Source organism: Ammospiza caudacuta, chromosome 3, assembly GCF_027887145.1.
Source record: "Ammospiza caudacuta isolate bAmmCau1 chromosome 3, bAmmCau1.pri, whole genome shotgun sequence".
Lineage (NCBI taxonomy): Eukaryota > Metazoa > Chordata > Aves > Passeriformes > Passerellidae > Ammospiza > Ammospiza caudacuta.
In genome coordinates, this window is record NC_080595.1 from 4,155,394 (window position 1) to 4,168,658 (window position 13,265).

At 41.6% G+C, this 13,265-nt stretch overlaps 1 protein-coding gene across 1 annotated transcript; it reads right to left on the minus strand.

Moving 5' to 3' along the window:
* Nucleotides 1-98: 98 nt before the first annotated feature.
* Nucleotides 99-10,961, minus strand: CFAP36 (cilia and flagella associated protein 36). The gene is made up of 10 exons (XM_058802299.1): nucleotides 10,832-10,961; nucleotides 6,663-6,727; nucleotides 5,634-5,735; nucleotides 5,116-5,230; nucleotides 4,131-4,218; nucleotides 3,370-3,421; nucleotides 2,471-2,588; nucleotides 2,055-2,224; nucleotides 1,494-1,646; nucleotides 99-822 (listed from the first exon to the last, which is right to left on the minus strand). The coding sequence occupies exons 1-10, from the start codon at nucleotides 10,944-10,946 to the stop codon at nucleotides 736-738; spliced, it is 1,065 nt and encodes a 354-aa protein (XP_058658282.1). The 5' UTR covers nucleotides 10,947-10,961; the 3' UTR covers nucleotides 99-735.
* Nucleotides 10,962-13,265: the final 2,304 nt, after the last annotated feature.

Below are 13,265 nucleotides of genomic sequence, written 5' to 3' on the forward strand. Positions count from 1 at the left end.
TGAAACTGGAAGGGGTGGGTTTGTCTCTTTGCTGGGAGTAGCTGTGGCCTGTCATGGCCAAGGGTGACCTCTCCTGGCTTCTTTTTGAGCCTGTGAAAGCCAAACCAGTGAAGGACTTAAAAAGAATATCGCTGCTCTGGCAGTGAATTGCTGAGAACAGTCCCAGCTTTGCACTAAAGCAGCTCCTTTTATTTAAAGTTGCATTTATTGCAAACTGGGACCTGGGAAACTGCCCCCAAAGCCTGTAAAGCTCTGTAACCTGGAGTCAATTTGTGAATGTACTGACCCCCAAGGTACCTTGGCTTTCTCACAAATGAGGTGGTCGAGGGTGCACTTCCTTGTGAAACCAGACTTTATTTCACTGCACAGCTGAGAAAGAGCCATTTGTTTATAATGGGCTAATGAAAGGAACCTCCTGCACTGCTGACATGACAAAGTTGCAATGTTGAGCTCGGAGCTGTTGCCACAGGAATTCCTTTCCCATCTCTCCTGTGGTGGCTCAGGGCTGGAGCAGGGCTGTGCTCTGCAGTGCTGGCACAGCCTTGGACAGTCAGGGAGTTTCCAGCACTCTGGAAAACGAGTGTTCATGGTGTGGTTCAGTGGCATTTGCAATAGGGTACTGAGCTGCTTGTCTGAGAGTTCTATAAATCCCAGGGCAAGACTGGAAATCCCTTCACTTACTGATAATTTACTCTAAAACCTCCCTGTGTTCTTGGGGTCAATGAGCTCTTAAAACTACCGCTTATTAATGACTTCTTCTTTTAGCTTCTCTGCAAGCATCTTCCTCTTCTGGAGCAGCCTCTGCTTCTCTTCTGATATTTCCTAGAATCAGAGTGAAAACAGCACTGCAATGAGAACCAGCAGCCCCACCATGGATCAGAGGGGTGCATGGGGCTCCTCCACCACCCTGCCCTCTCCCACTGCCCTGATCTGGGTTTTGGGAGCCCCAAGTTCAGCTCCTGCTCAGCAATTGTCCTGAAGGCTACCCAGGCACCTTCTCAGCATAATAAAATGCACAGCAACTCTGAAAAATATTTGAGGCAACAGAAAGACTTTGGACTTTAGTTCATGCCCTTAACCATTTGCTCTGTAAAGGAGAGTAGTGATTTTGGATTAGAAACAGAGTAGTTACTACATTGTTTTGTAATGTAAGAGGGGTTTAAGGTCTCCTAGTATTTTCCTCTGTTTTCAGAGAGCTTTCAAGCATTTGCATAAGAAAATCCTTGAGATTTGAGGAGCCCAAACAGTAGGTCAGGGGCTAGGAGCAAACTGGCATTTTATCCATTCATGAACTGAAGTTAATCAGGAGGGTTTGATGGTGCTGAAGCCAACCAATGCCAACTCCATCACTGAAACTTCTGCAAAACCAGTAAGTTGGAAATATTTCCCCCTTTGTAACCCATTCCTTTGTATTCTTTGTAACCCATTCCACTCTTCAGCAGCAGCATCACACCTGCACTGAAAGCCTGTGGGTTTATATGAAAGAGCTTCACCTCTTTGGGAGGGGATTCCTCCTCTCTCTGATCACTGCTGGGTGCTGGTGCATTATTTTTTGAGTCTTTCTTCGTAGCCAGCAGCAGGTCTCGTTTTTTCTTTAGGTAATCCTCACGTTGCTTCAGCTGCTGCTTTTCAGTTTCTGATAAATCCTGGGGGGAAAAATTTAAAATTTTGAAATTCACTATTTTATATCAGTGTCCTGTGCAAGAAAAGCACAATTTATATCCTATTTGCTTCCAAAATTACCAGGTGCAAACAAATCCAAGTTGAAGCTTCTAATCAGAGCTGTTCTCCTAAGAAATTACCAAAGGACTGAATGCTGAATTCTACTCTGAAACCAGAAATCATGAGCTGAATTTGTGCTAATTAAACTGTGAATAACATGAAAGTGTTTACATATTTGTTTAAAAAAAAATAACCCAAATCCAACTGATTACAATAACAGAAATTCTGTATTTAAATATAATACTATTTTAAATACATATTTTACATGTAATCCTCTCTTTTAGCATTCTAGTTCTATGTTTGGCTTTTTTTAAAATTTGTTTTTAACTTACAGGTCCTTTCACCCCAGCTTTTTGCACTGTGTTCTCTGAACCTTTCCCAGCAGAACTTTTCTTAGTGTCTTCTTTCCCCTTGGTACAAGAGGGCTGGGGTAAGTTTTCAGTTCCTTTTTGTACTGGGCAAACTGGTTTGGGGTCTTCTTTTGTAGATTTATGAGATCCCTCTATGTAATTTTACACAGAAAACAATTAGAAAGAATAGATATACATGAGGTAAAAATAATCAATCAGAGCAGAACATCATGGAATAGTAAAACATGCCATGTTGGAAGGCATTCCTGCAGGGCAAATACACTTTACTCACAGCCTTATCCAGCCAAGTTGTTAAAATCTTGATCCAAGTGGACTCTTGAATCATTTAAAACCAGCATCACGTTGCCCACTCAGCACTGCACTCCCCCCAAAGTTACCTAATGGGCATTTTGGACTTTCCTCAGCTCCCTCAGTGGATTCCTTAGCTGTTACAGCTTCTCTTGAATCTCCTGGAAATTGGTGGGTAACATCTGGAGCTTTGTGCTTAGCACGTGCCTGGAATTAGAAAACAAAGCCAAGAGTTACGGTACCCCAGGTACTGAACTGGCCCCACAAAGGAATCTCCCACAAGAACTTCCAATTAAAACTGAGTTGTTTACAGACAATCCAGCCCTTCCCTCAGAATTGTCTGTGCTCTTGATTAACCATGGCATTCATTAAAATATGAAATTTTGTGTTGAAACATTCTTTTAACAAAAACCATATCACTGAACACTGTCACCTTCTCTGGCCAGGTGAACTTGACTGGGGGCTCTGCAATCTGACTTTTTTATCAAGAATATTGCTGTTCTTGGTGGTCTATAGAGATCTGGATAACACCTGCCTGTTTTTCCAGTCAATGGGGGGTTTATTGCCATGATTCCACAATTTGGACACTCCCCATTTCCATTCAGTTTCCTTTCTCTGTGGTTTAGTCTGATGGACACCCAGGGATGGTCTCTGGAGAGGGTTTCTGGGTGCTGCTGATTAGTTCTCTCTTGTGAACATTTAATGAATAACTGCACTGTCTATCAAGGGATCCTGAAGGGAATTCCTGTGGGATTAGGAGTGCTGCCATCTGCAAGCAGCTTACACTTTGAAGGCTCTTTGATCCTGACAATATCAGCAATTCAGCTGCTCCCTGGATCTGCAAGGATTTCAGGGTTCAGGTGCTGAGCAGGGATTGTAATGCCTGTGGGATATTGCATTGATGGAAGGGATCTGGGACAGCCAGGACAGAATATCAGGGCATTCCTTAACCATACCCATAACTCACACACAAAGGTAAGGCACTCACCTCTTCAGTCCTCTTTCTCTCTTGCTCTATTTCATATTCTTCCTTAGATTTTCTGTAACAATAAACATGAGGAAACACTCAAAACTCACTTAGTGGTAGTGATTTTCAGGGAAATTTAACACTGCTTCAATATTTGAGGACTATCAAAGCAAGTACAAGGTAATGTGAATTTGTCAGTATCCAAAATATTTCCATGACTTAAGCCTTAATAGAAATAAATAATTGGGATAAACAAACAAGAGCCCACCGTCCTCAACTATCTTTGTGCTAAAATAATTGTGTAAGAATTTCCAGGATTTATCTATCCCTTTATTTCATTGCTATTTAAAGACAGGAAGGGAAATATTCCCAGAATCCAGAGGGAAAATAGCATTATCTAGAATAACCTGGATGGTTATATCAGATAATGGTTATATATGGTATTTATATTATATATATATGGTTATATATATTGGTGTATATATATAATGGTTATATATATTATATATTAATCTGCTATTGTTTGTTTCTGTGAACTGGGAGTGGAGTAGAATCTGCAGAATTTGTACCACACCTCTCAGATCACAGCCACAGTCCTCCCTCACCATTTCAATATTCCTGAGCACACCCACTGCCCAGCACCACCCATTTTCCCTCTGGATGTTGACAAGAATATTCCTGTTGTCTCTCAGATGAAGGCAGTTTGCTGGAAAGGGCTGGAAGAGTTGGGTCCTACAGACCTGTATGTTAAAATAACAAAGTGGGACTGATTGATTTCTTACCTTAGAACCTCCCTGAGTATTTTCATTTCTTCCTGTTCAATTTCACTGAATACATCAGAACCCTCTGTCAAACACTCAGGCACTACACCTGGAAGAAAACAAGGTTTATGCATTATTCTGAGGAAAATGATTTTGTGCTCCAGTTGGCTGATAAGAAAATGTTAAAAAAACCCAAACAAAAGAAAATCACATTCACAAAACCAAAGCCATGTGAACTGTTTCCACAAAGATCCTAGAGGAAAATATCCTAAATCCTGTTAGGAAAAAGGCAAAGATTTCTGGCAATGAAAGTTTTGGCATCAAAGGTTAAGCCAAGCTCTGCATTGACATTTGTGGCATTTCCTGTTGCAATTCAGCCACCTGAACCACTCCCAGATGTAGATGTTATGTGAAAGGTGAAATTTCAAAATTATTCTCTGAAGAACACTCATACAGTAAGAAGTAAGTAAAATGAAAGACATGGAAGGAAGGAGTGGGATTAAAATCCTTGCAGAAGCATCAACAGAGCAGCAAAGTTGGGTGTGGATTATTTTTTCTCCTTTCTCATGCACACATGAGGATGATGGAGGCCTTAACTTGTGCTTCCTGAATGGATTTGTCAGTGTGAATTGTACAGCAGACACTACAACATCTTTGCCATGCAGGGAGCAGAATTCCAGCTGTCGATATTGCTCCTTTTGAGGAACTGCTCTGACTGCCTTAACTCAGAAATGCCACCAAAACTCTGCCACAGAAAACTCAGTCAAGTTTCACAGAGAAATTCAGACAAACGGACCTGAAGAATCTGTGACCCTTACAGTACAGACAGCTGACACTGGGAGTGCAAGCCAGGACTAAGGAATGAAATCCCAGCACCATCAGCTGGGTGTTCTCCTGTAACTGGAGCAGAACCAGCATTCCACACTCATTTATGAATGGCTTAAAGAGTCAGCAAAAGAACACTAAAATCCTTCAGCAGAGAACCCCCACATTCAGCACTGCTCACCATTTCTTTCTTTGATGATTCGAATTGCTTGCAGTTGCATTTCAATATTTTTCTGTACCATCATTTTTTTAAATAGCCTAAAATCTTCTGCTGCCAACACTGTTTGCAGAATGGCCTGTGGGAGGAAAGATATGCTCAAAATTAAACCCCACAGAAATCCCAACCAGCTCAGTCTGTTTGAAATTAGCTTGATTTTTCAATTCTGGGGAGCATGTTTTTAATAATTATATTTCATTCTCCTATCTGTCTGTTTTTCCAGATATCCAAGAAGAGCTCATGGCCAGGAAAATAACTTGGTGGGTTATGTCTTTAGATCAACATGCCTGCAGTAACATCCTGACAATATTAGAATATTATGACAAAATTGGGGTTTCCCAGTGTCAGTTTTCAGCTGCAGTTCAATTGAAAATTACAATTTCACCATGAAAACTTTTCCAGGCTTCATCTCCTGCCAGCTGTGTTAGGGGAAACATCAAGCTAAGAATGAAATCCATCCATTCCTTCATGAAGGCAAATACCTGGGAGGTGTGGGTCTTTGCAAGAGGAGAAGAAAAAGCTTCTTGAAATTTCTCCTCATTAATTCCAACTTCTTTAAGGTAGTCCTCTAGTAATCTCTCCACCTGGAAAAAAGGATAAGATTATACCTTACCTTCTATGGTTTTTCCCTGAGAATCAGAGGAATTTTTATCATTATTGTCTATTCTTTTTTGATGTGGGTTATAAGCTCCAAGGAAAGTCACTACAATAGCAGAACTAATTTTTTTTTTTTTATTTCAAGCTTTATTTGCTTTCATGAACTGTTCAAAATGAGCATTTTTATTGCTAAATTTGATGACTCTCTAACATATTTTCTCCAATTTCCAGGACTCTCTCCCATGTACCTTTTCCCCAGACTCCTGGCCAGTTTTCCTCATGGTTTTTTGATGAAAGTAAAAGGCTTTTTGCCAGGCTGTGCCTAAAGCCTTTAGGATCAGAGCAGAAATGAATGTTGGTTTGTATTTATTCAGTCAAAGCTTTTTAATATAATATTTTAATATGATTTAATATTTTAATATGTATTCCCCAGCCTCATTACAGAAAGTGTTAGAAATCTGCATGTACTATTTTATAGGTATTTAAGCTCCAAAAATCTCCTGCAGTTTTTTCTGATAATTGAAAGATAATTCAAAAGATTTCCCAGACTCATTAGTGAACAAAATCCGAGTTGTGAGTGTTCTCAGACATCCTGCTGGTTGTCATTTTCACTTGACAGAAAATAACATTATCAAGCTTATAAATACAATCTTGAAGGTGGTGGATATATTAATTTTAATGATGAATATGTAAAACAGCCTAAGAGCTGTGACTGTGGCACAGTTTCTTTTCCATGTACCTGATCTTTAGGCATATAAATGCATATGACAAATACAACTCACAGGATTTCTAAATAACACATGGAAAAATACTGAATAACAACAATAACACAATTAGAAGTTCATCTAAATACTCATTTAACACTTTAAATTCTTTTGCTTAGAAATTTACCACAGATAGTGAATAATGCTCACCAGAGCTTGGTACTCCTGATAAATTTCTGTGTAAGACAACTTGCTTTCTTCTTCATCATCAAAAACTGAGCAGGGGGAAGAAGAAACATTCTGCAGTCAGTGTACAAAGCACCACAAATTAACTTACACCCTAAACAGCAAGATTAACCTTTACAGGGTAATACATTTAATCAATTAAAATATAGGCCATGATTTATAAAAGTCCCGTGATTTTCCACACACTCAGGCTAAGTGTGTGTTTTTGATAATTGAAAGTAATTAAGCTGCATAATTTAGTATTGGGAAAATGTATCTTCATAAATGACTTGTAAGCAAGTTGAGGATTCAGCAGATACATTCACTAAAAGTAAGTTTTAATATAGGAACTGCCCCTTGATTCTGTGTAAGGTTGTTTATCACATCAAGCAGGAAATTTCTCACTCTCCATGTATTTACATGGAAGATTTATTTATTAATGACTTACAGCATTTTTTAAATGTCATTCACGTAGTGAGAAGCCAAGGTGATGCAGGAAAATGAGTCCCTGCCTCCACAACCAGATAAACCCAAAGATGAAATGTGGTGCTGTTAAGTTATATTTTAATTATATCTATCCTGATGTAGGAAAAATGGACATTCCTATACTATAGGCCATGTTAATCATATTCATGTAAATTCATATTAAAATCCCTGACTGGAGCTACTCAAGCTCATGATCTCTGTGCTGCAGAATATGTGGAAGAAGCAGAAAATAAGAAGTGAAAACTAAGGTTTGGGGGAGGGGTTAATTTACATTTTTTTCATGCCAACAACTAAGAGAGGTAATGTAAAACCTGGCAATTAAAGCAGAGGCTTAGAAATAAATCTGCCTCAATCCCCTCCAAGATTAGCCACTTGGACAAGCCACTTGCCAGGAACATCCTTTGAAGTCATGTGAAGAATGGGAATTGTGCTTAAATTGGTGTGATTTATTCTTCATGTGCAAGTGACATCCCTGATGGTGCTGATGCCTGTGGAACCAGTGCAACCTTCACACAAATTCAGTGATTTTTTGAAGGCATCCAACGTCTCTGCCAGCTGTGACAGCCCTGAGGCCACATCACCCCAGACCTGGGGACAGTGTGGGCTGAGGTGGCACCTCCTAAAGCAGCATCACTTTCTGACACAGAAGTGCAATGACAGAAATCCAATCACACATTTCATTTTTCCCCCAAAAGCAGAGGAAAATCTGCTTTTTAATCATACTTTGGAAAACCAACATTGCTTGAGGGTTTTGCACAGGGCAAAATTTTTAATGAAGAAATTAAAATAAAAGGCTTACAAATATCTATGATTAAATTCAAATGGTAGGGGAGGTATTATAGATATCAGTTCTATGCAACCACCATGTGAAAAATGCATATTTTATTATTTGCTTTTTGCAAATATTAAAATGAATATTATATGTGTTGTGTTAGAAAGTTAGGCTGTATTAATTCTCTTAAGTAGTGTGGTAAATATAGTTTTAGGTTACAACAAAATGTTAAAATAGAAACTATGCTATGTAGGATACTTTTCTAAGAAAGGACTCGCACTGAGACAGCAGCCACAGGACACCTGAATCTTTCAGAGGAAGAGAATTTATTGCTCCATTATCAGAAGAAATGAACTTCTTCCTGCCTCAAAGGCACTGTCAGGATTCAGAGGAAGAAGCTGACACTGCCCAGACAGAATCCTGTGTTTGAATGGAATTTATGCACCATGTATGGGGTGTGTGAATATCCAACAGGCTGTTGCTTTTAAGGGTTAATCCTCTGTTAACGTGGGTCCTTTTTCGGGCTTATGCTGCCCAGAAAAGGTACCCAGACTGTCTGTGACTCTTTGTTTCTATTGTCTCATATTGTCCTAATTCAAATTGTCCAAATTATTATTACTCTAATTGCTTTACGATTTTTATAACCATTTTATTACTATTAAACTTTTAAAATCTTAAAAACAAGTGATTGGCATTTTTCACAATTGTGTTCCCAAACTCAGGGGAGTGAAGACACTTGAGAGCCTCAGTTGTCTCCTCCAGGCTGGGGATCACTCCCAGCTCTTGCAGCCCACAGCTTTCCCCTTTTTCCAAGTGTGCCCTTTTCCCCCACCCCTCCTGCCCCGGGGATCCCAGGCAGGGGTGACAGTTCCAGGCAGTGCCAAGGGGATGTTCCTCCTGCAGAGCAGAGTGGGAGGCTGGCACACCCCGTGCTCTGTCCCCAGCCTGGGGACACCAGGGATGAGGTTCAGTGCCAAGTAAAGCAAGCTGCAGTCAGCATCTCCTCTCAGCTAAGTGGCTTTAAGGAGTACTTGGAACAGAGACCTTGGATTTCCTTGAGTCAGGGCTTCTGAATCACGTTGTCATTATTCCTTAGGGTTTGGCACAGTCTTTGGGGGCCCAACAGGAATAAAGATCTGAAGAGCCACAGTGTGTGGTTCATGTATGTCCCCACAGTATAAGACAAGCCAGGGGACACAGATGTCCTGGAGGCACTCATTATCTTCTTGTTAAAACTGAAATCTTGGCTAGGACCCCTCAAATGGGATGATACACACCCCTCTATTTAATTTCAGTTTGATGTAAAAGGAAATTAATCAAGCTGTAAAAAATTAATCAAGCTCCCAGAAAGAAGGAGAGAGAAAGCAAACACTTACAGATAGAAAATCATTACAGTAAGTTTACAAGTTGAAGGGCAAGGACTTGGCCAAAGTAACTATAGTTCTAAAATGAATTCCTCACACACCAATTACCAAAATCCAAATTGTATTTTCGAGGAGTCACAAATCAGAGTCAGTTAATCAGAGTGTTGCTAATTTGCTTGTCCTGCCCAAGGATCAAATGTTTTGGGAGGGCAAAGGACTCTGTCCTGAGCAAGTGTGTCAGTCCCAGGCCAGCAGTGGGATGAGCACAGCAGGCAGTGACCAGCACGAGCCTGTCTCACGCTAGGTGGAAATTTACAGCGGTTCCACAAATCTTCTTACTGTCAGTAAATTCCCCTCAACCTCCTAAGGAGAAGGGATCATTGCTCCTGAGAGGGATAAATCAATTCCCTCGATAGCTAAACCCAGACCCTTTGCAAGGTAACCAGAGCATTCTGCCCACCCAAGTTTAGGCAGATTTCCCAGGACAAAGCTTCCAGCCTGGGTTTCTCTAACCCCTCCTAGCTGTGAATGCTCCAGGAGCTTTCCCTTCCTCTTTTCCCAGTTTTAACAGGGAAAGCTGTACAGACTCACGACAATCGTGCCTCATGCAAAGTTTGGGGAGCTAGAAACGATTCAGGAAGAAAGTGAGAAGCAATTTTTTTCCAAGAATCACAAACAAAAGCTGCCTTTGTTTTTCCAAAGGCCTTAGGCACTGCTTTCAGACTTGCCCAAATTCTCATTACTTTGCTGCTGTAAGGATCTGGGTGTTTTTTGGCAGCAGAAGTTGTTCTGTAAGCAGGAGTAACTTAGCCAAATCTCTGCATCAGAAACTCTATTTCCTCCTTCTCCCTCTGCAGATACAAACCTGCACAGGCCTCCCCTGGCCCAGGGCAATCCTGGCCCCTCCTCACTGCCTCTACTTCCACTTCACCCAGGCTGCTCCCCAAATTGTGCCTGGATGGTCTAAGAAGACAAAGGAAGAAATGGAAGTTTGAACTGGAGTTGTTCCCGAGCTAAACTCACACACAGGATCACCTACAAAACATCGCCGGTAACCACCGACAGTGCTGTCATTTTTGCGAGGCACTAAAACTCAGGGGTTTTCACCTCTGAACTGACAGCATTCACACAGCTGCAGGAATTTCACTTTGGGCCTTCTCCTCAATGTCGCACTGACCCGACGGCGCTTTCGGCTGTCCGGACCGGTTTCCTAAGGAAAACTCCCGGCTCTGGGAGAGCTTCGGAGGCCGTGCCGGGGTCCGGGGCGCCGCAGGGTGCAGCGCTCGCTCCGTGTCAGCCGAGAGCTCACGCCATAATCCCAGGACGAGCTCATGGATGCGAACGGCACCTCCTGGCCCACGGCTCGCCCGGGGCACGCCGCGGGTCCGGGCAGTGCCCACGGGGAGCGCGGCCGGCGGGGCCGAGTGCGCGCCCCCGCTCAGAGAGCCCCGGGAACCGCGGGGACACCGCACCGGGACGGGCCCCGCCACGGCCTCGGGACACCCGCCCCGCCCGCCCGGCGCCCCGCTCACCCTCGCAGTTGTGCTCCATGAACTCCAGGATGGGGATGGACCAGGCGGGCCCCCGCAGGAAGCCGGCGATGGTGTCCACCACCCACTCCACGTCGTCCTCCTCCCCGGCCGCCATGGCCAGCGGCGCGGCCGCTATGGCAACCGGCGTCACGGGGCGGGACCGCGGGCCGGGAGCCGCCCGCCCTCACGGCATTCCCGGGAATGCGACGCGGCGGGAAGCGGCGGGGCCGAGGGGAGCGGCCGCAGCATTCCCGGCCGCCTGACGAGCGGGTCCTGCACAGCAATGGAAAGAGAAGAAATGAGCGCCTGCGGTGATTGTTGGTCGCTGGTGCTGAGGGAAATGGAGCACGGGAATAGGCGGGTCAGCCAGGCTTCCCTGTGCTCGGGGACAGCCGGGAGGTGAGGGAAATACAGCCCTGAGCCCTCCGGAGAGCCCCCGCTGTTCTAACGCCTCCCTCACCCGCACTTTCACAGTGCAGTCCAGGTTGGGCTTATATATTTAAATTTTATTAAAGAATTATGCCAGATGATGGAGAATTCCTGTTATCTCCTATTTTACCATGTGAGCAAACAATAACATGTTCCTTGTTAGCTGTTCAAGGTGGTGCTCTAATTCTAATGTTAATAGTTCATCAGACCTTCATAAGAACACGGATAATTTGTAACTTGGTAATGCTGCAAACCCTGCATTGCTGGAATTAGGAAATCATTTACAAGGCAATGGGTAAGAAGGTTTACATTGATGCTTAATCATTTGGGTATTTCTTAGGGCAGGTAGTTGTGGTATATTCCTTTTCTCCACTAAAATTAAGGTAATTTCTCTCACTGTCCTCATCTCTTACACTGCTGACAAACTGAAAAGTTTTTCCCAATGTTTTAATGTATATTCCTAATAATGATTGCTTGCCTTACTGGTGCTTGTCACTGGTAAGTAAAAACAAAAACAAACAAAAAAACACCCAAAACCCCCCAAAAAATAACCTCTTGATCCTTTTTGAAAGATTTTAATGACCACAAACTGTGGCAGTTCCAGTTCATTACATCAGGATCAGGCTTGGTCTTGCTCAAGAACCCTTATAGCCATTAATGAGATTTTACCTGCACAAAGTTTCAGTGCTGGGAAAAGGCTAATTTATTTTCTTACTATTTTTTTCTCAAAAGTAACAATTCAATGCCCTCAGAACTGCAGAGAAGTACCTGATCATCATTTAAATAAGAATCTGCACTGGAAAATCTTCAAATTTTCCTTCTGCAGGCCACTTTTCTTCACCATCAGTGCTTCCATTTCTACAGCCAGTTTTGTGATCTGAGAGCATCAGCATTATGGCAGGATATTCACTTCCTATTTGTTGCATAAAAATTTAAAGCATTTCATCACAGTTACAAGAAAAATTGCTGCAGTAATGAGTATGGGGAAATTCTGTCCTCTGGAATCAAATCCATTTTGTCACCTCACAGGAAACTGCCTGATGTGATCATGTTCTGTCCATAGCTGTCAGGGGAAACCCTGGAGTTGGTGATTTAGTTGTTAATAATACAAAAGATGGAGCAGGAAATGCTCCCTTGTCTGAGTCACAAAAAGCATTTATTGCTGGATTTTCTGTCTTCTCTGAGCAAGTTGCTTCTGAAGAGATTTTGACACATATTTATATTTATATTTATATTTATATTTATATTTATATTTATATTTATATTTATATTTATATTTATATTTATATTTATATTTATATTTATGCACTCACACACTGACAGGCAAATTTTGTCAGGCTTTTCCAGTCTCTGTGTTCCACTGAATTCTTTATGTCAACTCTCTTCACATCCAGTGGGTTCCACTCAAAGCACAATAATAAAAAATTCTGAAATTCTAGAATCTTGAGAATATCTGATTTCTTTTTGCTGAATGCTGGTTTTGATTTGCTGAATTTATAAATTTCTTTATCTGTTTATAAATAGAGAGGCAGATGAGCTTTTTAGCTATTGGCAGAGGTGGTTTTTACATCTCTTTTAATTTCTTCAAAGTGGATAATGTAGCTTTTGAGCAATTTAAAGGATACTGGCAAAAGTGTAATTATCAGATTAACAGTTAAACACTATTATTTTTAATTACAGTAATATTTTTAATTACTCTTTTGTTTAGCCTTTAATTCTCCCATCCACCTCATTTGTAATAGTCTTACTACTGGAACAGCTATAAATATTTTTTATCTTACTTAACTTAATGCAACTTTTCCAGTTTGTTTTTATAAATTTTAGTTTGGGAGGGATTTTTTTTTAATAAATCTGACCTCAAAGAGAACACTGAGCTCAGGCTTCTGAAAACCTGTGGTGCAAAGGCCTTTTCTTTCAGTCCAGCAGACAGAATTAAATGGGACTTCTGTATAAAAGGTTGAAAATGAAAACTCTAATCACTTTGGGCTTACTGGCAACAATTTAT

Coding starts and splice junctions, on each gene's coding strand:
- CFAP36 (XM_058802299.1), bottom strand. CDS start 10,946: ATGGCGGCCGGGGAGGAGGACGACGTGGAGTGGGTGGTGGACACCATC. Junction 2,589..3,369: donor AGAGAAAGAGGACTGAAGAG/GTGAGTGCCTTA, acceptor TTCTAATTCCAG/GCACGTGCTAAGCACAAAGC. Junction 1,647..2,054: donor AAGCTGGGGTGAAAGGACCT/GTAAGTTAAAAA, acceptor TTTTCCCCCCAG/GATTTATCAGAAACTGAAAA.